This window comes from Macaca thibetana, chromosome 12 (genome assembly GCF_024542745.1).
Source record: "Macaca thibetana thibetana isolate TM-01 chromosome 12, ASM2454274v1, whole genome shotgun sequence".
NCBI lineage: Eukaryota > Metazoa > Chordata > Mammalia > Primates > Cercopithecidae > Macaca > Macaca thibetana.
The window spans coordinates 108,532,521-108,559,556 of record NC_065589.1 but is presented as its reverse complement, the minus strand read 5'-3'; the positions used below and the strand labels follow the sequence as shown (position 1 = coordinate 108,559,556).

Here is a 27,036-nt window from a genome sequence, read left to right as displayed (position 1 = left end):
GGTTGGCAGTTTCAAGAGGGGCTGTGGGTGCAGCAGGCACCATGAGTGTTCTCTTCAATAAGTTAGAGCAAATATAGAATATAGGATAACAAAATAGAAGACCTTAAAGGAGTTGAAGGTGATTTGCGCTTCATGATTGCAGCAAAGTATTATATATGATGGGAGGGTTGTTGCTTGGGAAAAGCCAGCTGATTTGAAGTCCAGAGGTCTTCCAAAGTGATATCTTGTTTAGGAGCTCAAGCCTGGGACAGTGGTATGCATTCCTTGTACTGTCATTTCAACTCACCCCTGGATCTACAAAAAATTCCTGGAGTCATACATGTACCCTCTGATTTCCCTTTGTGTTAGTCACATATGGCCTAGAAAGCTGTATAAGAAGCTGATGATAAAAATAAAGGCCAAGTAGACTGTAAAGGTTTAGACATAAATGGATTACCAACAAAAGGACAAACAAAAATCTCTGACAAAGAGAAAAACTGAAGCAATTTTTCCAAAGGACCTCGTCATTTTAAAAATGGACCTGGTAATATGAATCACCTTCTCTTTTATTGTCTCTGACCTCTTTCTCTGAGACTTGAATTCAGGATGGGTAGTTTAGATATTTACCTTTTATGAATCAGGAAATACATGGTAGGTATGTGTAAAATGTAGTCAGTTGTATTTAATGACCTCATTTCTGAATTCCATTTTCATTAATATAGCTTTCATTTCTATATCTGCGTTTTAACAGTATGACAAATGGAAGGCTTGTGATTTAGATACTCTGCTTCTAAATCAGTACTTTAAAATCTTTGGTTGTCAGGTGCCTCCTGAGCGCAGTAGGTAGCACGTCAGTCTCATAAAATCTTTAGTTGTCTATCATTCATTCATATGAAGTTGATGACTGCTCTAATGTCTTTGGGCTCTTCTCATTTGAGTGGGGGTACAATTTTACTGTGAAACAGTGCGGTCAGACTGTGCAGTTTTGGAGGTGTAATTATGTCAAACACAAAGATAGAATTACTGTCCCACACAATGGAGCAGCTTGTCCATGCAATAATAATACTATTTATTGCTCTGAGGAAGATGGAAAAGATAGGGAAATAGGGGAAACTTTCTTAAATGATGAAACATCTTTTACATAAAAGTTTAATATAATTATAAAATTCTATTAATAAATAAAGGAGTTGGGGCCGGGCGCAGTGGCTCACACGTGTAATCTCAGCACTTTAGGAGGCCAAGGCAGGCAGGTTACATGAGACAAGTAATTTGAGACCAGCTTGGCCAATATGGTGAAACTCTGTCTCTACTGAAAATACAAAAATTAGCTGGACATGGTGGCACATGCCTGTAATCTCAGCTACTTGGGAGGCTGAGGCAGAAGAATCACTTGAACCCGGAAGGCAGAGGTTGCACTGAGCCGAAATCGCGCCACTGCACTCAAGCCTGGGTGACAGTGAGACTCCGTCTCAAATAAATAAATAAATAGAGGAGTTGGAATGGGTTGTTCTCATCCCATGGCTGTTTTCCCAGCCTTCTCTTTGCTGTTTTAGTTTGCCCTTTACCACCCTGAGCCTACAAAGGACACTATATATATATATACACACACACACACACACACACACACACACACACACACATATACACACACACACACATAAATAATATACATATATACACATTTGAGACAGGGTCTCACTCTGTCACCCAGTCTGGAGTGCAATGGTGCAATAATAGCTCACTGCAGCCTCAAACTCCTGGGCTCAAGCAGTTTCCTTGCCTCAGCCTCCCAAGTAGCTGGGAATATAGGTGTGCACCACCATGCCCAGCTACTTTTCAAATATTTTGTAGGGAGGGGATCTCACTATGTTGCCCAAGGCTCGTCTTGAACTCCTGCCCTTAAGCGATCCTCTGGCCTCAGCCTCCCAAATCACTGGGATTACAGGTGTGATCCACTGCACCCAGCTGCAGAGGACATCTTTCTTTTTTTCTTTTTGAGACAGAGTCTTGCTCTGTCACCCAGGCTGGAGTGCAGTGGCACGATCTCAGCTCACGGGTTCATGCCATTCTCCTGCCTCAGCCTCCCGAGTAGCTGGGACTACAGGTGCCCACCACCACACCGGGCTAATTCTTTGTATTTTTAGTAGAGATGGGGTTTCACCATGTTAGCCAGGATGGTCTCAATCTCCTGACCTCGTGATCCGCCTGCCTCGGCCTCCCAAAGTGCTGGGATTACAGGCGTGAGCCACTGCGCCCAGCCAAGGACATCTTTTAAAGTTTAGCCCACTCTTTCAGAATCTTGGCACATTAGAGTCACCTGAGGAACTTAAGAAAACTACCAGATCTGTGTCTTCCTAAATAACATCAGGAACCCTGCAGGGGATTTGCAAATCCAGGATATGTGGGCTAGAGGGACTGTAGACATGTCCAAAGAGGTTAAGGCAAACGGGAAGCTTTTAAAGGGAAAAGGGAAAATTACACATAATTTGTTTTGAGACAGAAACAAAATTGGTTACATGGCTTATCACAGGAGTTGATGCCAATTCATTATGGAGACCGTGTCAGGCAAGTGTTCCATACGTTCAGCTAGCTGTGACTCAGTAGCAAGCTGAGTCACAATACATCCTTGTGACTCAGGTAGCAAGCTGCAGTTTGAGAAGTACTTGACTAAAGTTCTTGTCACAGGTATATGTTCATAAGAACCCTTCTGAGAGTCTTTGCAACAGTTCTCATCATAGGCATTTGCGCACTGAGGGCGCTCCCTTCTCCGAATCTCAGCTTTGTTTACTTTTTTGTTAAGAGTTTGACACAAGTGACTCCATTTTGCTTCTGACAACTTTCACACCTGTTAATTCTAAATGTGGTTTGGGGTGTGTACATGCCAGATTTAGCAGGTAAAAATACAGAACTATAATTAAATTTGAATTTCAGATAAGTAATGAATTATTTTTTGGCCAGGCACAGTGGCTCAGCCTTGCAGTCCCAGCACTTTAAGAGGCCAAGGGGGGCAGATTATCTGAGATCAGGAGTTCAAGACCAGCCTGGCCAATATGGTGAAACCCCATCTCTACTAAAAATACAAAAATTAGCCAGGCACGGTGGCATGCACTTGTAATCCCACCTACTCAGGAAGGTGAGGTGGGAGAATTGCTTGAACCCACGAGGCAGAGGTTGCAGTGAACTGAGATCGTGCCACTGCATTCCAGCCTGGGTGATGGAGTGAGACTCCATTTAAAAATAAATAAATAAATAAATAAATAAATAATTATTTTTAAGTGTAAGTACATCTCAAGCAACATTTGAGACACACCTTATACTGAAAATATCATCCATTATTCGTCTGAAATTCAAATTTAACTAGGCATTCCTGGCAACTGTGGGAGGGGAAGAAAGAGATGAAGGGGAGAGGTGGATAAAGTTATCCCAAGTGATTGACATTTGGAATTTAAGATTGAGAACCTCTGGTTTTGCCCAACCCACCTTCAACCTTACAAGAAAAAGAGTTATTTTCTGTCACCAGAGTTCTGAATAAATCTAGAGTGAGGTTCATTCTTTTTAAAACACACATCAGATGGTTAATTTCCCATTCATTTATTTCTGCCTCTCTCCTCCATAGCTTTGTAAGAGTATGCCATGACTGACAAACCGAGCATTGTCATTATGAATGAATAGCACATAATCTCCCATTATGGAAATGTCTGCCACCTCATTTCTGAATTAGTCATCAATTACAGCAGTAGGGAATGAAGAGGCTTAGTCAGAGGAAAGCTGCTTCCTGATTCAAAGTCATAATGGAAAAAAGATGAATAAAATTCAAGTGCACCACTAGTTTTTAGGTTGGCACTCATAAATCTGATTTAAAGTGAGCCAATCTAAATGCTCCAATTAAAAGACAGAGACTGGCAAATTGGATAAAGAGTCAAGACCCATCAGTCTGCTGTATTCAGGAGACACGTCTCACGTACAGAGATACACACAGGCTCAAAATAAAGGGATGGAGGAAGATCTACCAAGTAAATGGAAAACAAACAGAAAAAAAAAAGCAGGAGTTGCAATCCTAGTCTCTGACAAAACAGACTTTAAACCAACAAAGATCAAAATAGACAAAGAAGGCCATTACATAATGGTAAAGGAATCAATTCATCAGGAAGAGCTAACTATCCTAAATATATATGCACCCAATACAGGAGCACCCAGATTCATAAAACAAGTCCCTAGAGACCTACAAAAAGACTTAGACTTCCACACAATAATAATGGGAGACATTAATACCCCACTGTCAACATTAGACAGATCAACGAGACAGAAAGTTAACAAGGATATCCAGGAATTGAACTCAGTTCTGCACCAAGCAGATCTAATAGATATCTACAGAATTCTCCACCCTAAATCAACAGAATATACATTCTTCTCAGCTCATCGTACTTATTCCAAAATTGACCACATAGTTGGAAGTAAAGCACTCCTCAGCAAATGTAAAAGAACAGAAATTATACAAACTGTCTCTCAGACCACAGTGCAATCAAACTAGAACTCAGGACTAAGAAACTCAATCAAAACCGCTCAAGTACATGGAAACTGAACAATCTGCTCCTGAATGACTACTGGGTACATACGAAATGAAGGCAGAAATAAAGACATTCTTTGAAACCAATGAGAACAAAGATGCAACATACCAGTATCTCTGGGACACATTTAAAGCAGTGTGTAGAGGGAAATTTATACCACTAAATGCCCACAAGAGAAAGCAGGAAAGATCTAAAATGGACACCCTAACACCACAATTAAAAGAACTAGAGAAACAAGAGCAAACACAATCAAAAGCTAGCAGAAGGCAAGAAATACCTAAGATCAGAGTAGAACTGAAGGAGATAGAGACACAAAAAAAAACCTTCAAAAAAATCAATGAATCCAGGAGCTGGTTTTTTGAAGAGATCAACAAAATTGATAGACCACTAGCAAGACTAATAAAAAAGAAAAGAGAGAAGAATCAAATAAATGCAATAAAAAATGATAAAGGAGCTATCACCACCGTTCCTACAGAAATACACACTACCATTAGAGAATACTATAAACACCTCTACGCAAATAAACTAGAAAATCTAGAAGAAATGGATAAATTCCCAGACACAGACACCCCCGCAAGACTAATCCAGGGATAAGTTGAATCCCTGAATAGACCAATAGCAGGCTCTGAAATCGAGGTAATAATTAATAGCCTACCAACCAAAAAAAGTCCAGGACCAGACAGATTCACAGCCTGATTCTACCAGAGGTACAAAGAGGAGCTGGTACCATTCCTTCTGAAATTATTCCAATCAATACAAAAAGAGGGAATCCTCAGTAACTCATTTTATGAGGCCAGCATCATCCTGACACTAAAGCCTGGCAGAGACACAACAAAAAAAGAGAATTTTAGACAAATATCCCTGATGAACATTGATGCAAAAATCCTCAATAAAATACTGGCAAACAGAATCCAGCAGCACATCAAAAAGCTTATCCACCATGATCAACTTGGCTTCATCCCTGGGATGCAAGGCTGGTTCAACACATGCAAGTCAATAAACGTAATCCAGCATATAAACAGAACCAAAGACAAAAACCACATGATTATCTCAATAGATGCAGAAAAGGCCTTCAACAAAATTCAACAGCCTGTCATGCTAAAAACTCTCAGTAAACTATCTATTGATGGGACATATCTCAAAATAATAAGAGCTATTTATGAAAAACCCACAGCCAATATCATACTGAATGGGCAAAAACTGGAAGCCTTCCCTTTGAAAACTGGCACAAGACAGGGATGCCCTCTCTCACCACTCCTATTCAACATACTGTTGCAAGTTCTGTCCAGGGCAATCAGGCAGGAGAAAGAAATAAAGGGCATTCAATTAGGAAAAAAGGAAGTCAAATTGTCCCTGTTTGCAGATGACATGATTGTATATTTAGAAAACCCCATCGTCTCAGTCCAAAATCTCTTTAAGCTGACAAGCAACTTCAGCAAAGTCTCAGGATACAAAATGAATGTGCAAAAATCACAAGCATTCCTATACACTAAAAACAGACAAACAGAGAGCCGAATCATGAGTGAACTCCCATTCACAACTGCTTCAAAGAGAATAAAATACCAAGGAATCCAACTTACAAGGGATGTAAAGGACCTCTTCAAGGAGAACTACAAACCACTGATCAGCGAAATAAAAGAGGACACAAACAAATGGAAGAACATTCCATGCTCGCAGATAGGAAGAATCAGTATCGTGAAAATGGCCATAATGCCCAAAGTAATTTATAGATTCAATGCCATCCCCATCAAGCTACCAATGAGTTTCTTCACGAATTGGAAAAGCTACCTTAAAGTTCATATGGAACCAAAAAAGAGCCCACATTGCCAAGACAATTCTAAGCAAAAAGAACAAAGCTGGAGGCATCACACTACCTGACTTCAAACTATACTACAAGGCTATAGTAACCAAAACAGCACAATACTGGTACCAAAACAGAGATATAGACCAATGGAACAGAACAGAGCTCTCAGATATAATACCACACGTCTACAATCATCTGATCTTTGACAAACCTGACAAAAACAAGAAATGGGGAAACAATTCCCTATTTAATAAATGGTGCTGGAAAAACTGGCTAGCCATATGTAGAAAGCTGAAACTGGGTCTCTTCCTTACACCTTATACAAAAATTAATTGAAGATGGAGTAAAGACTTCAATGTCAGACCTAAAACCATAAAAAACCCTAGAAGAAAAGCTAGGCAATACCATGCAGGACATAGGCATGGGCAAGGACTTCATGACTAAAACACCAAATGCAATGGCAACAAAAGCCAAAATTGACAAATGGGATCTAATTAAACTAAAGAGCTTCTGCACAGCAAAAGAAACTACCATCAGAGTGAACAGGCAACCTACAGGATGGTAGAAAAATTTTGCAATCTACCCATCTGACAAAGGGCTAATATCCAGAATCTACAAAGAACTTAAACAAATTTACAAGAAAAAATGAAACAACCCCAACAAAAAGTGGGCAAAGGATATGAACAGACACTTCTCAAAAGAAGACATTTATGCAGCCAACAGACACATGAAAAAATGCTCATCACTGGCCATCAGTGAGATACCATCAGTGAGCTCAAAACCACAATGAGATACCATCTCATACCAGTTAGAATGGCAATCATTAAAAAGTCAGGAAACAACAGGTGCTGGAGAGGATGTAGAGAAATAGGAACACTTTTACACCATTGGTGGGACTGTAAACTAGTTCAACCATTGTGAAAGACAGTGTGGCGATTATTCAAGGATCTAGAACTAGAAATATCATTTGACCTAGTCATCCCACTACTGGGGATATACCCAAAGGATTATAAGTCATGCTGCTATAAAGACATATGCACACGTATGTTTATTGCGGCACTATTCACAATAGCAAAGACTTGGAACCAACCCAAATGTCCATCAGTGATAGACTGGATTAAGAAAATGTGGCACACATACACCATGGAATACTATGCAGCCATAAAAAAGGATGAGTTCATGTCCTTTGTAGGGACATGGATGAAGCTGGAAACCATCATTCTCAGCAAATTATCGCAAGGACAGAAAACCAAACACCACATGTTCTCACTCACAGGTGGAAACTGAACAATGAGAACACTTGGACACAGGATGGGCAACATCACACACCGGGGCCTGTTGTGTGGTGTGGGGAGGAGGGAGGGACAGCATTAGGGGATATACCTAATGTAAATGACGAGTTAATGGGTGCAGCACACCAACATGGCCCATGTATACATATGTAACAAACCTGCACGTTGTGCACAAGTTCCCTAAAACTTAAAGTATAATAAAAAAATTAAGTAAATTAAATAAAGTGAGCCAATCATTTTTCCTGGATGCCAGTAGGCATAGCTAGCTCTTTCCACAATTGCAGAGCCTTATTAGGTTACTCTGATCTGGCAAAGTTGACACAATCAGAGGGGATCCTGGATTGAATCTCGATGTTTGTTCCTGCAATTGCTTTAAAAGAGTTCAGGAGGCAACTAGAGTAGAATGTGCAAGGCTGTCGGATTACTGACTCAATTATTCGAGCAAACAGGTATGTCTAGGTTATCAGAATGGGATGAGAACACTGGATTATGATTAAAACAGCTCAGAGAAGATAAACCATTGTGTTTCATGGTCAAGGATGGCATTAGTGATGATGACTTTGAAGAACAATGTTTCACAAATGTGAAACATCATGTGAAACATCACAAATTCTTTTTAAATATGCTTTCGTAAACCTTTCAAATGATCAGAGTGTAGTAACTTTATTATAAAGTATTTGCAAAACAGGGAGACAAAAACTCATTCATAATTTTACCACTCTAATAGAACCACAGTATACATTTGGCTGCATTTTCTTCTAGATTTAAGAAAATATTTCTTTGTGTGTTTCCAAGTGGTTGTCCGTTAAACATTCTTAAAGTCCAGCTACACTGGTGCCCTAATGCTGTTCATCACCCAGCAAGCAACTCAAATGCCATTTTAAAGCTATTCCTTGCTTTGTAAATCTCCAACTCTGCCTCAGTGGATGACTTCACTTGCTACCTTGGAAAGATCATAGGTACTGACAGCTCTTGATTGGTGATTGCTTTCAGTTCAACACATCATGGCCCCCTTATATAGTTCCATCTTTTCCTTTACCCTCAAAAGGAGAGACGATCCCTCCTCTCCAAAGCTAACCCTTCACCTGTCCTCTGATCTCTATCACTTCCTGTCCCCCTGAGCTAACCCTCACCTGTCCCCTGATCTCCATCACTTCCTGTCCCCCTGAGCTAACCCTCACCTGTCCTCTGATCTCCATCACTCCCTGTCCCCCTGAGCTAACCCTCACCTGTCCGCTGGTCCCCATCACTCCACGGCTCCTTGAGAAGCTCACCTCCCTTGATAATATGGCCTATATACCCGTGGGACTATCAATCCCAGCCTTCCAAAGAAAAACTCCCTGTCCGTATAATGAGATCTGGAATTCCTAAATCGCTGGCAAAAACTTCAGGTGTGTCATTGTACAAATATGTGCAAAATGTAATTTTTTTCTACTTTTCTCTAATACCCCTCATTTGTTAATACAAATCCATATGTCATCAGATGGCAGAAACATAATCTCAGTTATTTCAGGGTTTCTTTTACCCACACATTTTCCTTGAGGTTTAGTTTAAATTGTGGCAGGCTTATGTGACAGTAATAATATGAAAAACAATGACTAACCCTTAAATGCCACTAACTAACCACTGTTTCATATGCCTTCCCTGACTTAACTCCTTTAATCCTTACAACAGCCCAAGATAGGTTCTACTATTTTTGTCCTGTTTTACATATGGAGAAACTGATACATAATTAAGTAATTTGCCCAAAGAAACAGATTTTTAAGTTTACGCCAGAGTTCATTATCTTAGACATTATCTTAGACTCTCTCTTACTCTCTCTTTTGTAGCCCACGGCATTAGCAGTCAGAGGTGGTATCTGGTTTGGGTCACTGTCTGGGTTAGATTGGCTAAAACATTTTCCTCCCATCATCAACACACACAGGTGCCTGCTGGGTCATCCCTCACTCCTCACTCCAAATCCCTTTCATGGCTGGCTAACTTTCAGCTACTGTCACCCTTCTTTTAGGACCACTCTACATCTGTCTTGCCTTGCTGGGCCTCACTCTGCTCACTTATCTAAAGCCTTCTTGGTCCACATATAACATTCAACACTTTTCCTTGCTGACCCAGGTTCCCTCTACTACTACATCAAAATCCCCCGGCTCACCTGGGGTTTCTTTCCCCACCCCATCCTGAGGCTTGGCCCTGGAAGGCAGGGTTCAGGGAGGCCCTCCTCAGGGACTCATAGCATCCATATGTTCCCTTCTGTTCTTTGACTCCCATCTCCCTGGTCTGCAAGGTTTTATTTAAGTGAAAATTTAGTCTCAACCCTGGTTCCTCCCAAGTCTAAGGCTCAAAGTCTTCCCATGGATCACTGTAAGTGAGGTGCTTTTTTTGAGACAGTCTCGCTTTGTCACCCAGGCTGGAGTGTGGTGGCGTGATCTCAGGTCACTGCAACCTCAGCCTCCCAGGTTCAAGCAATTCTCCTGCCTCAGCCACCTGAGTAACTGGGATTGCAGGCATGCACCACCATGTCTGGCTAATTTTTGTACTTTCCATAGAGATGGGGTTTCACCATACTGGCCAGGCTGGTCTCAAACTCCTGGCCTCAAGAGATCTGCCTGCCTTGGCCTCCCAAAGTGCTGGGATTACAGGCTTGAGACACTGTGCCCATCTGAAAGTGAGGCTTTTAAAACTCAAAACCCAAGAGCTAGCTTCTGTTTTTACCCTTTATCACTTAATTGACTAAATATAGAAAGGGTCGAGGGTTCGAAGAAACATGGAGAATCGCACCTGTTGCTCCATGATATTGAATAAGAGCTGAAATCTCTTACATAGCAGTTCCACATGAGTCTTAGATAGAAATGTTCCTGAAAGGACATTTTACCCACATATTCATGTCGATTTACTTAATGATCAATTCGTTCATCAAAAATTTATCAAACATTTATAAAGCACTGTATTAGGGTTTCCTAGAGACACATAACCAATAGGGGTGTGTGTGTGTGTGTGTGTGTGTACTTATAAATATAAGGAGAGAGAAAGACACATTTATTTTAAGGAATTGGCTCAAATGATTGTTAAAGGCCTTCAACTGACTGGATGAGGCTCATCCACATTATGGAGGGTAAACACTTTTACTCAAAGTCTATTGATTGAAATGCTAATCCCACCTTAAAAACCCTCCAGAGAAACATCTCGAATAATGTTTGACAAAATATCTAGGTGCTGTGACCTGGCCAAGTTGACACAAAATGAACCATCGCAAGCACCTACTCAATTGCTTTTCACTGAGAATGTAATCCAAGATAAACATGGCCCCTGTCCCCATGGTGTTTACTCAAAAACTTAATTCAACAATGCCCAGATATAGACAAATTCAAACTAAAGTACAAAGACTGAAACCAGCTCCTTTCCCATAGCAAGTATTGAAAAGGAGGAAAAAGAGACTCAGAGGTCTCTGGGTATCAAAAGCTAGGGACTGGGAAAAGGCAGCAGAAACGGACTCTGGTATCTTCTAAGATGAAACTGAAATCATTCACTGCTTTGTCAAGGTCATTGATACTCCCACTCGTCCAACTGACTCTTCCAGGAGGATATGGTCCCTTTTACCATTTGGGGATGGTAGTAGTCAGGAGCGGCTTCACAGAGGAGGTGATGTTTAAACCAAATGTTGAGTAATGGATAGGAGTACCTTTGGCAGAAAGAAGGGCAGGCAAAGGTCATTCCAGACATCAGAGGCCAAGGAAGCCATAAGTAAAGACAGAAGGGGGAATGTACTGCATTTGCTAGGCACAAAGTGCTTCCTGTGACTGGGGGATAGGGCACAATGGCAAAGCACAGAGACAACAGAAGTAGAGAAGTACATTGGAGGCCTTATTTCCCACAAATGCTTGGACTTAGCAGTGAGAACCCATGAAAAGTGTTACACTAGAAGGAGATGTGATCATTCTGTTTTGAGAGAGATCACATGCTGGCCAAGAGAGTCTTCCGGATGAATCACTGGGGACCAAGACTAGAGTCAGAGACCATTAGTAGATTATTTTAAAATCCTGGAGTGAGATGATGAAGGTCTGAAAGTGAGACTAGAGGCAAGAAAACAGAGTTGCTATAAAAAGGGGTTATGATAATGCAGTGGAGTTAGAATAAAAAGACTTGGTGATTTATTGATTGTGGAGAGAGAAAGGGGGGCAGAAATGGGGGAGTTTGGCTTGGAGAGTGTGTCATCCACTGAGAGAGAGAACACAAGAAGAGGAGCAGATGTCTGGGTAAGGAGTCCCATTTTGGAATGGGAGCTTCCAGAAGTGTTCCATTCAACCAGTGGAGCTCCCACATTCAAGTGGATCACACAGACCTGGGCAAGCGAACACACAATCGTGGTGACCACCACAGAGGGCATTCCCCAACCCCATATTCCTGGATCACCCAGGATTCTTATATAATATAATCCAAGAAAGGGGAGCAAGTTCTCTTAAACTGATAGCAGACTTCAAGCCAGTCTTTGTATACCGCACACTAAAAAATAATTGGATTGGCCGGGCATGGTGGCTCATGCCTGTAATTCCAGCACTTTGGGAGGCAGAGGCAGGCAGATCACCTGAGGTCAGGAGTTTGAGACCAGCCTGACCAATGTGGTGAAACTCCATCACTACTAAAAACACAAAAATTAGCCTGGCATGGTGGTGCACACCTATAATCCCAGCTACTCAGGAGGCTGAGGCAAAAGAATCACCTGAACCCAGGAGGCAGACGTTACAGTGAGCCGAGATCATGCCACTGCACTCCAGCCTAGGTGACAGAGCAAGACTCCATCTCAATAATAATAATAATAATAATAATAATAATAATTGGGTTATGTGCCAGGCCTAACCCAGAGCTGATACCTTTATATGACTCAAGTTAATGCTTACTGCAACTCTATAAAATCAATTATATTATCATCCTAATTTTATGGAGAGACTAAATAACTTACCCAAGGCTATCCAGCTAATAAGCAGTGAAGTCAAAAGTCAAACCTTGGTATTTGAGCTGATTCATAGTCATCAGATTAGGGCCAAGAGGAAGGAGCTACTCAGACATGGTCTAAACCTCTTTATTTTTATCCAGTGCAACTACTGAATAATGTAAGAATCTCTTGCCTTTTTCCACAAAGGAATGTTCAGTATAAAACTCATCGATTTATAATTCCATTTTTTAATGTAGAGATGAGATCTTACACAATTTTCCCTTTGGTTTTCACTTTCCTTAGTGTTACAGTGGAAACGGAAACAGTGTTATCTGCTCACAACAACTGTATCTAACCTCCTGCCTGTTCAGCCCAAAGGTTTGTCTGTCCTTACGAGCAAAACTAAAAGCAATCCTCTCTTCTTCTGTTACAGGTACATTGAAATACATTAAAGGTGGTCATATACACAACTCTCTAAATCTCGCACTTTCCCTTTCATTCTGCTTAGTGAAAGTAGTTTCTCCTCTTTCGATGTGAAAACCTGTGTAGCCTCTAAGAAAATTTTTTTAATTTAATTTAAGTTCCAGGATACATGTGCAGGACGAGCAGATTTGTTACATAAGTAAATGTGTGCCATGGTGGTTTGCTGTGTCCGATCAACCCATCATTCAAGGCATTTGTACTCACTTTTAGGCTGCTTTAAATCAAAAACCAAGTCTCTGTTCACAAAGTAAAAATGCCCAGTACAATATATTAGGACTCTCTTCAATCCTCACGGGAAGGAAGGCTTCTCTCCCTAAAAATGAGCATATGAATCTTTCTTTTCCTTCCCTAACTGACATTTCCCCACTCTAAGCTTGATCTCTTTCTCTAGCAGGGTCAAAGCAGGGAGAGGGAGGAAATGTGAGGTCTACATTACTTGTAGCCTTGACTGACTCTCTGTTAAGATGGCTTAGAGCCCTGTGGGCCAGGCTGGAGTTTAAAAAGCACTCCCCTTTTCTTGTGGAATGCTTTTGAAGTTCTTTGGTGGTTCTTCAGCATTGGGACACTCTGCTGCCGTTCCTTGTAGATAATTTTTATTTGATTGACTTACCAATAATTGAAAGACATATGTTGGAAAATTTGTCAAATATATATATACATATATACAGTCATGTGTCACATAAGGACATTCTGGTCAGCGATGGACTATATATACAAAAAAATGCAAAAACTACAAAAAAATACAAAAAAAAGTCCAATAAGATTATAATATTGTGTATTTATGGTATATTTTCTATGTTTAGATACATGAATACTTTCCATTGTTACAATTGCCTATAGCATTCAGTACAGTAACGTGCTGTCCAGATTCGTAGCCTAGAAGCAACATTATCCCACCTAGCCTAGGTGTGTAGTAGGCTATTCCATCTAGGTTGTATAAGTGTACTCTGTGATTTCTGCACAATGACAAAATCACTTAATGAGCCATTTCTTAGAACATATCCCTGTTGTTAAGTGATGTATGTCTGTATGTGTGTGTGTGTATTTGTGCATTATGTATTTTGAAGCAATTTGTAACAAATTTAGAATTATTACTTATTTTAGTTTTTATTATAGTGGTCCTCTATGTTATTTATAGTGGTCCTCTATATATATTACTTTGTGGTCCTCTCTACATATTATATTGATAGTGGTCCTCTATATATTATATAGTGGTCCTCTTTTGTCCCAATAATGCTTTACATTTTTTAGTCTTGCTTATCTGACATATGTTCCTGCTACCATAAAATGTTATGATAAAAAACTATCATAGCAGCCAGGCGTGGTGGCTCATGCCTGTAATCCCAGCACTTTGGGAGGCTGAGGCAGACAGATCACTTGAGGTCAGGAGTTAAGACCAGCCTGGCCAACATGGTGAAACCCTGTCTCTACTAAAAAATATATAAAAATTCGCCAGGCATGGTGGCACATGCCGGTAATCACAGGTACTTGGAAGGCTGAGGCAGGAGAATTGCCTGAACCCAGGAGGTGGAAGTTGGAGTGAGCAGAGATCATGCCACTGCACTCCAGCCTGGGTGACAGAGGGAGGTTCCATCTCAATAAACAACAACAACAACAAACAAAAACAAAAAAACAAAAAACAAAACCTAGCATAGCTATCTTTTCATTAGAATTTGCTTTAGTTTCTTGTAATTTTTGTGCTTTCAAACTTTGTGTATTCTTATAGTTTAAAAGTGTTCCTTATAAACAATATGTAGCTGGATTTTATTTCTGCCATTTCATTTTGTGTTTTCTGTTTGCCCTACTATTTCTGGTTTTTTTCTCTTTTATTGCCTTCTTTTGAATTAATATTTTTCTTATTCCATTTTCCACTTCACTGGCTTTTAAGTTATATACTCTATTTGTATTCTTTCAGTAGTTACTCTGGACATTTTACAATGCCTAATTAGGGACAGCTGAAAATGTCCCCCTCTACCTGCTCAAAGATGTCCACATCTTAATCCCTAGAACCTGTGAATATGTCACCTTACATGGTAAAAATGGCTTTTAAAATGTAATTAAGTAAGGATTATCCTGGGCTATCTAGGTGGGTCCAATGTAGTTACATGGGCCTTTATAAGAAGGAGGCAGGAGAGTTAGAATTTTAAAAAGGCGAGGTGATGATAGAAGCAGACGAGACTAGAGGATGCCAATGTCTTTGAAGATGGGTTTCAGGGGACAGGAGTCAGGGATGCAGATAGTCTCCAGAAGCTAGAAAGGCAAGGAAACATTCTTTTGCAGAGCCTCCAGCAGAAAAATACCCCTGCTGACCCATGTTAGACTTCTTACCTCTAGATCTATGAGAGAATAAATTCCTGTGTTTTACGTCATTAAGTTTGCAGTAATTTGTTACAACAGCAATTGGAAGCTAATACAGACTTTGGTACCTGAAAGTGGAGTACCGCTGTAATAAGTACATAAAGATGTGAAAGCAGCTTTGGAATTGGACATTAGGCAGAGGGTGAAAGAATACTGAAAATCCTAGACTGCTTTGAAGATACTGTTAGTAGAAATATGGATGTTATAGATCCTGACAATGAGGGCTTGAAGGAGTGAGGAGCCTGGTAGAGAGAACCTATATTGTCTTGGAGAACACCTTAATCATCATAAACATATCATTGGTAGAAACATGGATATTAAAGGCAATGTGGCCCAGGTGCAGTGGCTCATGCCTGTAATCCCAACACTTTGGGAGGCCGAGGCAGGCAGATCACCTAAGGTCAGGAGTTCAAGACCAGACTGACCAACATAGAGAAACCCCATCTCTACTAAAAATACAAAAATTAGCCGGGCATGGTGGCACATGCCTGTAATCCCAGCTACTCAGGAGGCTGAGGCAGGACAATCACTTGAAGGCCAGAGGCAGAGGTTGTGGTGAGCTGAGATCACGCCATTGCACTCCAGCCTGGGCAACAACAGTGAAACTTCATCTCAAAATAAATGAATAAATAAATAAATAAAGGCAGTGTGGTGAGGGCTCAGAAGGAAATGAGAACAGGTTAGAAACTGGAGGAAAATGAATTCCTATTATATAGTGGCAGAAAACTTAGCTCAATTGTGTTCCCTACAGTTGTGTGGAAATCAGAACTTGTAAGTGATAAAACTGGATGTTTAGCTGAGATTTCCAAGCAAAGTATTAAAGATGCGTCCTGGTTTCTTCTTGTTTATAGTACATGCAAAAGGAAAAGACAGATTGATAAAATGGTAAACTAAAAGGAACCAGGACTTAATGATTTAAGAAATCTCAGTTTATCCAAATTGCAAAAGATGATAGAGTAGGAGATTCACTGTTGGAACAGCATGCCAAAGATGTGGTTGGATAACATTTTGCTGGTGTCTTAACTCCTTAAAACAGGCAGTAGTAGTAGTAGTAGTAGTAGTAGTAGTAGTAGTAGTAGTAGCAGCAGCAGCAGTAGTACTTAATATATTTAGGTTTACTTATAAAATTACCAGTTTGTGTGTTCCCCATACAATCTTGTATTTCAGACCATCTTTCTGGAGTCACTTTTCTTTCTTTCTTTCTTTCTTTCTTTCTTTCTTTCTTTCTTTCTTTCAGGAGTATGTCATTAAAAATTTCTTCAGTGAGGCTCTGTTGATCATTTTTTATCTGAAAATGTCTTTACTCCTCCTTCATTGTTAAAACTTCACATGGTGTACAATTCTAAGTTCACAGTGAACATCTCTCAACCTTTTGAACATATTATCCTATTGTCCTATGGATCTCATTATTGCTCTAGGAAGTATGCTGTCAGTCTAATTCTTGAGTTTTGGAGGCATTCTCTTTCTTTCTCTCTAACAGCTCAAAGGATCTTATTTTTATTTTGTTGTTCTGTAGTTTTCACTACAAGATTTCTACAAATGAATTTTTGTCAGTTCTTCTTCATACAGGTTTTGATTCCTGGATCTGTTGGCTCACTAGGTCTAGAAAATTCTCAGCTACTATCTCTTGGAATATCTCTTCTCCAACTTCTGTCTCCTCTATGTTAGCACTCCAGTTGGACTGTATTTAAACTTTCTTATTCTAACCTTTGTGTTTTGTGCCTTACATATGCTTAATTCTCTCATCTCTGTGTGAAAGTCTCTCTTCCACTTCATTAATTCTATTTTTAGCTACATCTATTTTGCTGTTTAACCCATCCACTGACTTTTAAAATTAAAATTATTTTGATTTCATTTTTAAAGTTTCATTTTGCTGATTTTCAAACTTCGTAAACTTTCTTGGAGGTTTAAATCTATTATTTATTATATCTGTGGACTCTTGCTCATAGTGACTTTTTTCCTCATGTGTGTAGAATTTTTTTTATTGTTAGACAGTACTTTGTTGGGGGTGCTTAATCTGTGGCAATACTGAGGAGATAGAATTGGGATGTTTTTCTTCAGGGAGGATTTACATTTCCTTTTTCTGGTCAAGAGTAGTACTGTGGTTTGGATGTAATTTCTCCCTACCAAAACATGTTAAAATATAATTGCCAATGTAGCAGCATTGGGAGGTGGTGTTTTCAAGAGGTGATTAGGCTGTTAAGATGGGTTTTTCACAAGACTGGTATAGTTTGTGAGGTTGGATTCATTGTCATAGAAATAGATTAGATCTTCCAAGAGTGGGTTGTTCTAAAACTCATTAGCCTCCTTTGTCCTGTCTCTCTTTGCACACATCTGCATACCTTTCTGCTTCTCTACCATATTGTGCCTCAGCATGTGGCCCTCACCAGAAGCCAAACAGCTCCTGGTGTGACATTCTTGGACTTTCCAGTCAGCAGAACTGTGAGCCAAATGACTTTCTTTTCTTTATAAATTATACAGACTCAGGTATTCTGTTAAAGCAACACTAAATGGACTAAGACAGGGTGAGAGGAAGCAGGGGAGTGGTACTAACATAGTACCACTTTAACTAAAATCTTAGTGGGTGACCTTGAATAGTAATTGTCAAAGAAATTCTCAGAGAAAACTGTTATTTCTTCTTTTCCCCTCATAGTGAAGACAGGTTTCATTACAGACTCCCTCTTTTTGGCCAATGGTTTTTTTCCTAGACTACTTTTTCCCTAAGGGTCTAGACCCTTCAAAACTTTTAGTGTAATGAGGTTATTTCAGTTTTGTACAAGCCCATATTATCTCCCATTCCCTTGTGGGATATTAACCCCAAAATCTCTAGGATTCTGAAGCCACACTGTCTGGATTCTAATTCCAGTTCTCCCACACACTATTGTGTAACCATGAACAAGTTACTTCTCTGTGCTTCAGTTTCCTCTTCTATAAAATGAATATTGGTCCCAGTTTTTCCCTCACATGAATGTTATGAGTAATAAGTGAAATGATGTTATTAAAATTCATGGACCAGTGCCTGGCCCATTGGGAGTGCTCTAAAAGTGCTTGCACTTCCTTACTCAGAATTAGTAAGTGCCTCCATGTTAGTTTAAGGCTTACTCATTCAGTTTTAGCTCACAGAACTGTTTTTTTTATATATATATATATATACTTTAAGTTCTAGGGTACATGTGCACAACGTGCAGGTTTGTTACATATGTATACATGTGCCATGTTGGTGTGCTGCACCCATTAACTCGTCATTTACATTAGGTATATCTCCTAATGCTATCCCTCTCCCTCCCCTCCCCACAATAGGACCCAGTGTGTGATGTTCCCCTTCCTATGTCCAAGTGATCTCATTGTTCAATTCCCACCTATGAGTGAGAACATGCAGTATTTGGTTTTCTGTTCTTGCAATAGTTTGCCGGGAATGATGGTTTCCAGTTGCATCAATGTCCCTACAAAGGACACGATCTCATCCTTTTTCATGGCTGCATATTATTCCATGGTGCATATCTGCCACATTTTCTTAATCCAGTCTGTCACTGATGGACATTTGGGTTGATTCCAAGTCTTCGCTATTGTGAATAGTGCCACAATAAGCATACATGTACATGTGTCTTAATAGCAGCACGACTTATAATCCTTTGGGTGTATCCCCAGCAGTGGGATGGCTGGGTCAAATGGTATTTCTAGTTCTAGATCCTTGAGGAATCTCCACACTGTTTTCCACAATGGTTGAACTAGTTTATAGTCCCACCAACAGTGTAAAAGTGTTCCTATTTCTCCACATCCTCTCCAGCACCCATTGTTTCCTGATTTTTTAATGACTGTCATTCTAACTGGTGTGAAATGGTATCTCATTGTGGTTTTGATTTGCATTTCTCTGATGGCGAGTGATGATGAGCATTTTTTCATGTGTCTGTTGGTTGTATGAATGTCTTCTTTTGAAAAGTGTCTGTTATATCCTTTGCCCACTTTTTGATGGGGTTGTTTTTTTCTTGTACATTTGATTGAGTTATTTATAAGTTCTGGATATTAGCCCTTTTCAGATGAGTAGATTGCAAAAATTTTCTCCCATTCTGTAGGTTGCCTGTTCACTCTGATGGTAGTTTCTTTAGCTGTGCAGAAGCTCTTTAGTTTAATTAGATCCCATGTGTCAATTTTGGCTTTTGTTGCCGTTGCTTTCGGTGTTTTCGACCTGAAGTCCTTGCCCATGCCTATGTCCTGAATGGTATTACATAGGTTTTCTTCTAGGGTTTTTATGGTTTTAGGTCTAACATTTAAGTCTCTATCCATCTTGAATTAATTTTCATATAAGGAGTAAGGAAAGGATCTATTCCCAGCTTTCTACTTACAGCTAGCCAATTTTCCCAGCACCATTTATTAAATAGGGAATGCTTTCCCTATTTCTTGTTTTTGTCAGGTTTGTCAAAGATCAGATGGCTATAGATGTGTGGTATTATTTCTGAGGACTCTGTTCTGTTGCATTGGTCTATATCTCTGTTTTGGTACCAGTACCATGCTGTTTTGGTTACTGTAGTCTTGTAGTATAGTTTGAAGTCAGGTAGCGTGACGCCTCCAGCTTTGTTCTTTTGACTTAGGATTGTCTTGGCAATGTGGGCTCTTTTTTGGTTCCATATGAACTTTAAAGCAGTTTTTTCCAATTCTGTGAAGAAACTCATTGGTAGCTTAATGGGGATGGCATTGAATCTATAAATTACCTTGGGCAGTATGGCCATTTTCACGATATTGATTCTTCCTATCCATGAGCATGGTATGTTCTTCCATTTGTTTGTGTCCTCTTTTATATCACTGAGCAGTGGTTTGTAGTTCTCCTTGAAGAGGTCCTTTACATCCCTTGTAAGTTGGATTCCTAGCTATTTTATTCTCTTTGAAGTTATTGTAAATGGGAGTTCATTCGTGATTTGGCTTTCTGTTTGTCTGTTACTGGTGTATAAGAATGCTTGTGATTTTTGCACATTGATTTTGTATCCTGAGACTTTGCTGAAGTTGCTTATCAGCTTAAGGAGATTTTGGGCTGAGACAATGGGGTTTTCTAAATATACAATCATGTCATCTGCAAACAGGGACAATTTGACTTCTTCTTTTCCTAACTGAATACACTTTATTTCTTTCTCTTGCCTGATTGCCCTAGCCAGAACTTCCAACACTATGTTGAATAGGAGTGGTGAGAGAGGGCATCCCTGTCTTGTGCCAGTTTTCAAAGGGAATGCTTCCAGTTTTTGCCCATTCAGTATGATATTGGCTGTGGGTTTGTCATAAATAGCTCTTATTATTTGGAGATACGTTCCATCAATACCCAATTTATTGAGAGTTTTCGTCATGACGGGCTGTTGAATTTTGTTGAAGGCCTTTTCTGCATCTATTGAGATAATCATGTGGTTTTTTTCTTCGGTTCTGTTTATATGCTGGATTACATTTATTGATTTGCATATGTTGAACCAGCCTTGCAACCCAGGGATGAAGTCCACTTGATCATGGTGGATAAGCTTTTTGATGTGCTGCTGAATTTGGTTTGCCAGTATTTTATTGAGGATTTTTGCATCGATGTTCATCAGGGATATTGGTCTAAAATTCTCTTTTTTTTTGTTGTATCTCTGTCAGGCTTTGGTATCAGGATGATGTTGGCCTTGTAAAATGAGTTAGGGAGGATTCCCTCTTTTTCTATTGATTGGAATAGTTTCAGAAGGAATGGTACCAATTCCTCCTTGTACGTCTGGTAGAATTCGGCTCTGAATCTGTCTGGTCCTGGACTTTTTTTGGTTGGTAGGCTGTTAATTATTGCCTTAATTTCAGAGCCTACTATTGGTCTATTCAGGGATTCAATTTCTTCCTGGTTTAGTCTTGGGGGATTGTAAGCGTCCAGGAAATTATCCATTTCTTCTAGGTTTCCTAGTTTATTTGTGTTGAGCTGTTTATAGTATTCTCTGATGGTAGTTTGTATTTCTGTGGGGTTGGTGGTGATATTCCCTTTATCATTTTTTATTGAGTCTATTTGATTCTTCTCTCTTTTCTTCTTTATTTGTCTTGCTAGCGGTCTATCAATTTTGTTGATCTTTTCAAAAAACCAGCTCCTGGATTCATTGATTTTTTGGAGGGCTTTTTGTGTCTCTATCTTCTTCAGTTCTGCTCTGATCTTAGTTATTTCTTTCCTTCTGCTAGCTTTTAAATGTGTTTGCTCTTGCTTCTCTAGTTCTTTTAATTGTGATGTTAGGGTGTCCATTTTAGATCTTTCCTGCTTTCTCTTGTGGGCATTTAGTGCTATAAATTTCCCTCTAAACACTGCTTTAAATGTGTCCCAGAGATTCTGGTATGTTGTATCTTTGTTCTCATTGGTTTCAAAGAATATCTTTATTTCTGCCTTCATTTCATTATGTACCCAGTAGTCATTCAGGAGCAGGTTGTTCAGTTTCCATGTACTTGAGCGGTTTTGATTGAGTTTCTTAGTCCTGTGTTCTAGTTTGATTGCACTGTGGTCTGAGAGACAGTTTGTTGTAATTTCTGTTCTTTTACATTTGCTGAGGAGTGCTTTACTTCCAACAACGTGGTCAATTTTGGAATAAGTGCGATGTGGTGCTGAGAAGAATGTATATTCTGTTGATTTAGGGTGGAGAGTTGTGTAGATGTCTCTTAGGTCTGCTTGATGTAGAGTTGAGTTCAATTCCTGGATATCCTTGTTAACTTTCTGTCTCGTTGATCTGTCTAATGTTGACAGTGGGGTGTTAAAGTCTCCCATTTTTATTGTATGGGAGTCTAAGTCTCTTTGTAAGTCTCTAAGGACTTGCTTTATGAATCTGGGTGCTCCTGTATTGGGTGCATATATATTTAGGATAGTTAGCTCTTCCTGATGAATTGATTCCTTTACCATTATGTAATGGCCTTCTTTGTCTCTTTTGATCTTTGATGGTTTAAAGTCTGTTTTATCAGAGACTAGGATTGCAACCCCTGCTTTTTTTTGTTTTCCATTTGCTTGGTAGATCTTCCTCCATCCCTTTATTTTGAGCCTATGAATGTCTCTGCATGTGAGATGGGTCTCCTGAATACAGCAAACTGATAGGTCTTGACTCTTTATCCAATTTGCCAGTCTGTGTCTTTTAATCGGACCATTTAGTCCATTGACATTTAAAGTTAACATTGTTATGTGTGAACTTGATCCTGTCATTATGATATTAGCTGGTTATTTTGCTTGCTAGTTGAAGCAGTTTCTTCCTAGCATCGATGCACTTTACATTTTGACATGTTTTTGCAATGGCTGGTACCTGTTGTTCCTTTCCACGTTTAGTGCTTCCTTCAGGATCTCTTGTAGGGCAGGCCTGGTGGTGACAAAATCTCTAAGCATTTGCTTGTCTGTAAAGGATTTTATTTCTCCTTCACTGATGAAACTTAGTTTGGCTGGATATGAAATTCTGGGTTGAAAACTCTTTTATTTAAGAATGTTGGCCGGGCGCGGTGGCTCAAGCCTGTAATCCCAGCACTTTGGGAGGCCGAGGCGGGTGGATCACGAGGTCAGGAGATCGAGACCTATCCTGGCTAACATGGTGAAACCCCGTCTCTACTAAAAATACAAAAAACTAGCCGGGCGTGGTGGCAGGCGCCTGTAGTTCCAGCTACTTGGGAGGCTGAGGCGGGAGAATGGCGTGAACCCGGGAGGCGGAGCTTGCAGTGAGCCGAGATCACGCCACTGCACTCCAGCCTGGGAGACACAGCGAGACTCCGTCTCAAAAAAAAAAAAAAAAAAAAAAAAAAAAAGAATGTTGAATATTGGCCCCAACTCTCTTCTGGCTTGGAGAGTTTCTGCCGAGAGATCTGTTGTTAGTCTGATAGGCTTCCCTTTGTGTGTAACCCAACCTTTCTCTCTGGCTGTGCTTAACACTTTTTCCTTCATTTCAACTTTGGTGAATCTGACAATTATGTGTCTTGGAGTTGCTCTTCTCAAGGAGCATCTTTGTGACGTTCTCTGTATTTCCTGAATTTGAATGTTGGCCTGTCTTACTAGGTTGGGGAAATTCTCCTGGATATTATCCTGCAGAGTGTTTTCCAATTTGGTTCCATTTTCCCCGTCACTTTCAGGCACACCAATCAGACGTAGATTTGGTCTTTTCACATAATCCCATAGTTCTTAAAGGCTTTGTTCATTTCTTTCTACTCTTTTTTCTCTACACTTCTCTTCTCGCTTCATTTCATTCATTTGATCTTCAATCGCTGATATTCTTTCTTACAGTTGATCGAGTTGGTTACTGAAGCTTGTGCATTTGTCATGTAGTTCTCGTGTTATGGTTTTCATCTCTATCAGTTCTTTTAAGGTCTTCTCTGCATTGATTATTCTAGTTATCCATTCATCCATTCTTTTTTCAAGGTTTTTAGTTTCTCTGAGCTGGTTACGTAGTTCCTCCTTTAGCTCTGAGAAGTTTGATCGACTGAAGCCTTCTTCTCTCAACTCATCAAAGTCATTGTCCGTTCAGCTTTGTTCCATTGCTGGTGATGAGCTGCGTTCCTTTGGAGGGGGAGATGCACTCTGATTTTTTGAATTTCCAGCTTTTCTGCCCTGGTTTTTCCCCATCTTTGTGGTTTTATCTGCCTGTGGTCTTTGATGATGGTGACGTACTGATGGGATTTTGGTGTCGGTGTCCTTTCTGTTTGTTAGTTTTCCTTCTAACAGTCAGGACCCTCAGCTGTAGGTTGTTGGAGTTTGCTTGAGGTCCACTCCAGACCCTGTTTGCCTGGGTGTCAGCAGTGGAGGCTGCAGAAGATAGAATATTGCTGAACAGCAAGTGTTGCTGTCTGATTCTTACTCTGGAAGCTTCGTCTCAGGGGTGTACCCCACCATGTGAGGTGTGAGATGTCGGTCTGCACCTAGTGGGGGATGTCTCCCAGTTAGGCTACTCAAGGGTCAGGGACCCACTTGAGCAGCCAGTCTGTCCGTTCTCAGATTTTAACCTCCCTGCTGGGAGAACCACTGCTCTTTTCAAAGCTATCAGACAGGGGCATTTACCTCTGCCGAGGTTTCTGCTGCTTTTTGTTTAGCTATGCCCTGTCCCCAGAGGAGGAGTCTATAGAGGCAGGCTGGCCTCCTTGAGCTGTGGTGGGCTCCACCCAATTCGAGCTTCCCTGCGGCTTTGTTTACCTACTTAAGCCTCAGCAATGGCGGGTGCCCCTCCCCCAGCCTCGCTGCCACCTTGCAGTTAGATCTCAGGCTGCTCTGCTAGCAATGAGGGAGGCTCCATGGGCTTGGGACCCTCTGGGCCAGGTGTGGGATATAATCTCCTTGTGTGCTGTTTGCTAAGGCCCGTGGTAAAGTGCAGTATTAGGGTGGGAGTTACCTGATTTTCCAGGTGTTGTGTGTCTCAATTTCCTTTGGCTAGGAAAAGGAATTCCCTTCCCTCTTGCACTTCCCAGATGAGGTGATGCCTAGTCCTGTTTCAGCTCTTGCTGGTTGGGCTGCACCAGTGGACCAGCACCAACTGTCCAACACACCCCAGTGAGATGAACCCAGTACCTCAGTTGAAAATGCAGAAATCGCCCATCTTCTGTGTCACTCACACTGGGAGCTGGAGGCTGGAGCTCTTCCTATTCAGCCATCTTGCAGCTCCCAAACTTTTTAAAAAAAAAATGGATTTCAAGGATTTCCTTTATTTTCTTTCAAGCTGTCTGTTACAATTTATCCAGAATCTAGCTGAATTACAGAAGGAAGCTTTTTGACTACTCAATTTATGTATTGTGGAGTCTGAAGTGAAGGGAACATCCAAGGTATGTTTAAGGGTTTGCCAGGGAACCTGGGGTCCCTTCAACATTTTAAGCTGTCCAGGAAGAGGAAAGGGTAAACACAGAACAATCAAGGGCTGTTTTGTTCCAGGCTCTCTTTAGAGGCATGACCATAAGCCCCACTTTCTGCTGTATTGGAAGCCCTCCCTGACTGCTCTGATAATGCTAAATGGAAATGGCTACTATCTTCTTTTCCCTACACTTTAGGCTGTGTACAATTATCTATTATAGGATATGTATCATCTTATCTCTCAGTCAACTTTACATCGTCAGCACATAGCAGTTCTCCATAAGTGTTTGTTAAGCACATGAATGAAGCTGGGTGCCGTGACTCTTGCCTGTAATCCCAGCACTTTGGGAGGCCAAGGTGGGTGGATTGCTTGAGCCCAGGAATTCGATATCAGCCTGGGCAATACAGTGAGACCGCGTCTCAAATTAAAAAACAAAAAAAGGAAAAAACTGCATGAATGAATGAGTCCAAGACAAAGGCACTGGAGGACAAAACATATATGAAGAGTGGACCCTTTCTGTGATTTAAAAGTAAACACGAAACTTCCGGACAACTTTTCAAGATGCTAAATTTTCATGAACAAGCCAACTGCTAAATATTATTTAAAGATACGGGAGTAACTAACTGAAAAAAGAGCAAAAGCAAAAAAACTGGCTGCTTCTGAATCGTGCAAGGAAAGGTAAGAAAATGTGAGTCAGGGATCTATCCTTTTTCTGCAAAAGCCCTCTACATGGTTTTGTTTTTAACTACAAACTATTTAATTACTAACTATGTATAGCTTTATAAAAGTTAAAATATTTAAAATGAAAAATTAGTCAATTTTTGGCCTGCTATAAGTCAAAGCATCCTGCTGTGCTTTTGACCTCATACAGTTGAGTACAGTTTTTGTTGTTTTTTTTTAAAGTTTTGTGCCAAGAGTCCTGACTACCAAAGTGTGTTGACCCTAAGCTTGGTTGACAAAGCTTGGTTAACCAAAGCTTGGTTAACAAATAAACAGAACTTTGAACTTTAATAAGGAAGTTCTAATGGACCTAGACTGGGTTGGGCAGGCCTACTGACTGCTGCCTGAAGGTGGCTGTAAAGGGACTAAATAAATCAATTAACTCCACAGTTTTCAAAAAAGTCTCTTGATATCAAAACTTCTTTCCTTACATGCTTCTCTGATCCTGTGGAGATGAAAATTGACATCCATAGTCATATTCTACCAAAAGAATGGCCAGATCTAAAAAAGGTAATGGTAATTAATTTGCTGAATTATTTCTGAAACTTCTCCAGGGTTTCTCATTGCCTTTCTCTTCTTTATGGAATTAGATGTCTAGTTTATCTGCTTTGGTGGGGGGTAGGGGGACTTAAATTATTTGGTAGTTCTGATTTCCTAGTTTTTAAAAATGACTTTTACATTTATTTTGAAAGAACATTGGATTAAAGAAATAAGCGCTTTCTCAGAATCCCTTTTTTCCCTCAAATGAACCATTCTTTAAAATTTCCAGACAATTTAAGTAAAGCAGATTTACCTTTTTTAAAATCACATATTCAGCTGCTGGGAAGATACATGCCAACTACAGAATTTAAAGTTACAATTTTAAATAAAAGACTATTAAAAATGGAATGTGATCGGTTTCAAGGACTTCTAAAATATATCTCCTTTTCAAAATGTTTAAAATAAGTTTTAGAAGCACCAAGAGATAGCTTTGTGAATTTTTTTTTTAGTCTATTTTAGGACACTGCCTGAAACCTTTACTTTTTGATGTTCTTTATTCTATAAATCTTTGTCATGAAGAACTAGGAAGTAGGTACATCAAAAAACCCCAGAATAAATGACATGAAACTTTTGCACAGTGACA

At 40.1% G+C, this 27,036-nt stretch overlaps 2 protein-coding genes across 5 annotated transcripts in view; both read left to right on the top strand.

The window, feature by feature from the left end:
- The window catches only part of RAB3GAP1 (RAB3 GTPase activating protein catalytic subunit 1), a 1,043,110-nt gene that overhangs the window by 672,936 nt on the left and 343,138 nt on the right, over nt 1–27,036 (top strand). The gene's annotated exons all lie outside the window — the stretch shown is intronic.
- ACMSD (aminocarboxymuconate semialdehyde decarboxylase) overlaps nt 26,226–27,036 on the top strand; it is a 64,356-nt gene continuing 63,545 nt past the window's right edge. For 2 of the 4 annotated variants that reach the window (XM_050751000.1, XM_050750996.1), the window contains exon 1: nt 26,226–26,423. In XM_050751000.1, coding sequence (XP_050606957.1) covers nt 26,367–26,423 — 57 coding nt within the window. In that variant the 5' untranslated portion in view covers nt 26,226–26,366. The remainder of the gene's footprint in view (nt 26,424–27,036) is intronic. The other 2 variants (XM_050750995.1, XM_050750997.1) reach the window with 2 other exon arrangements.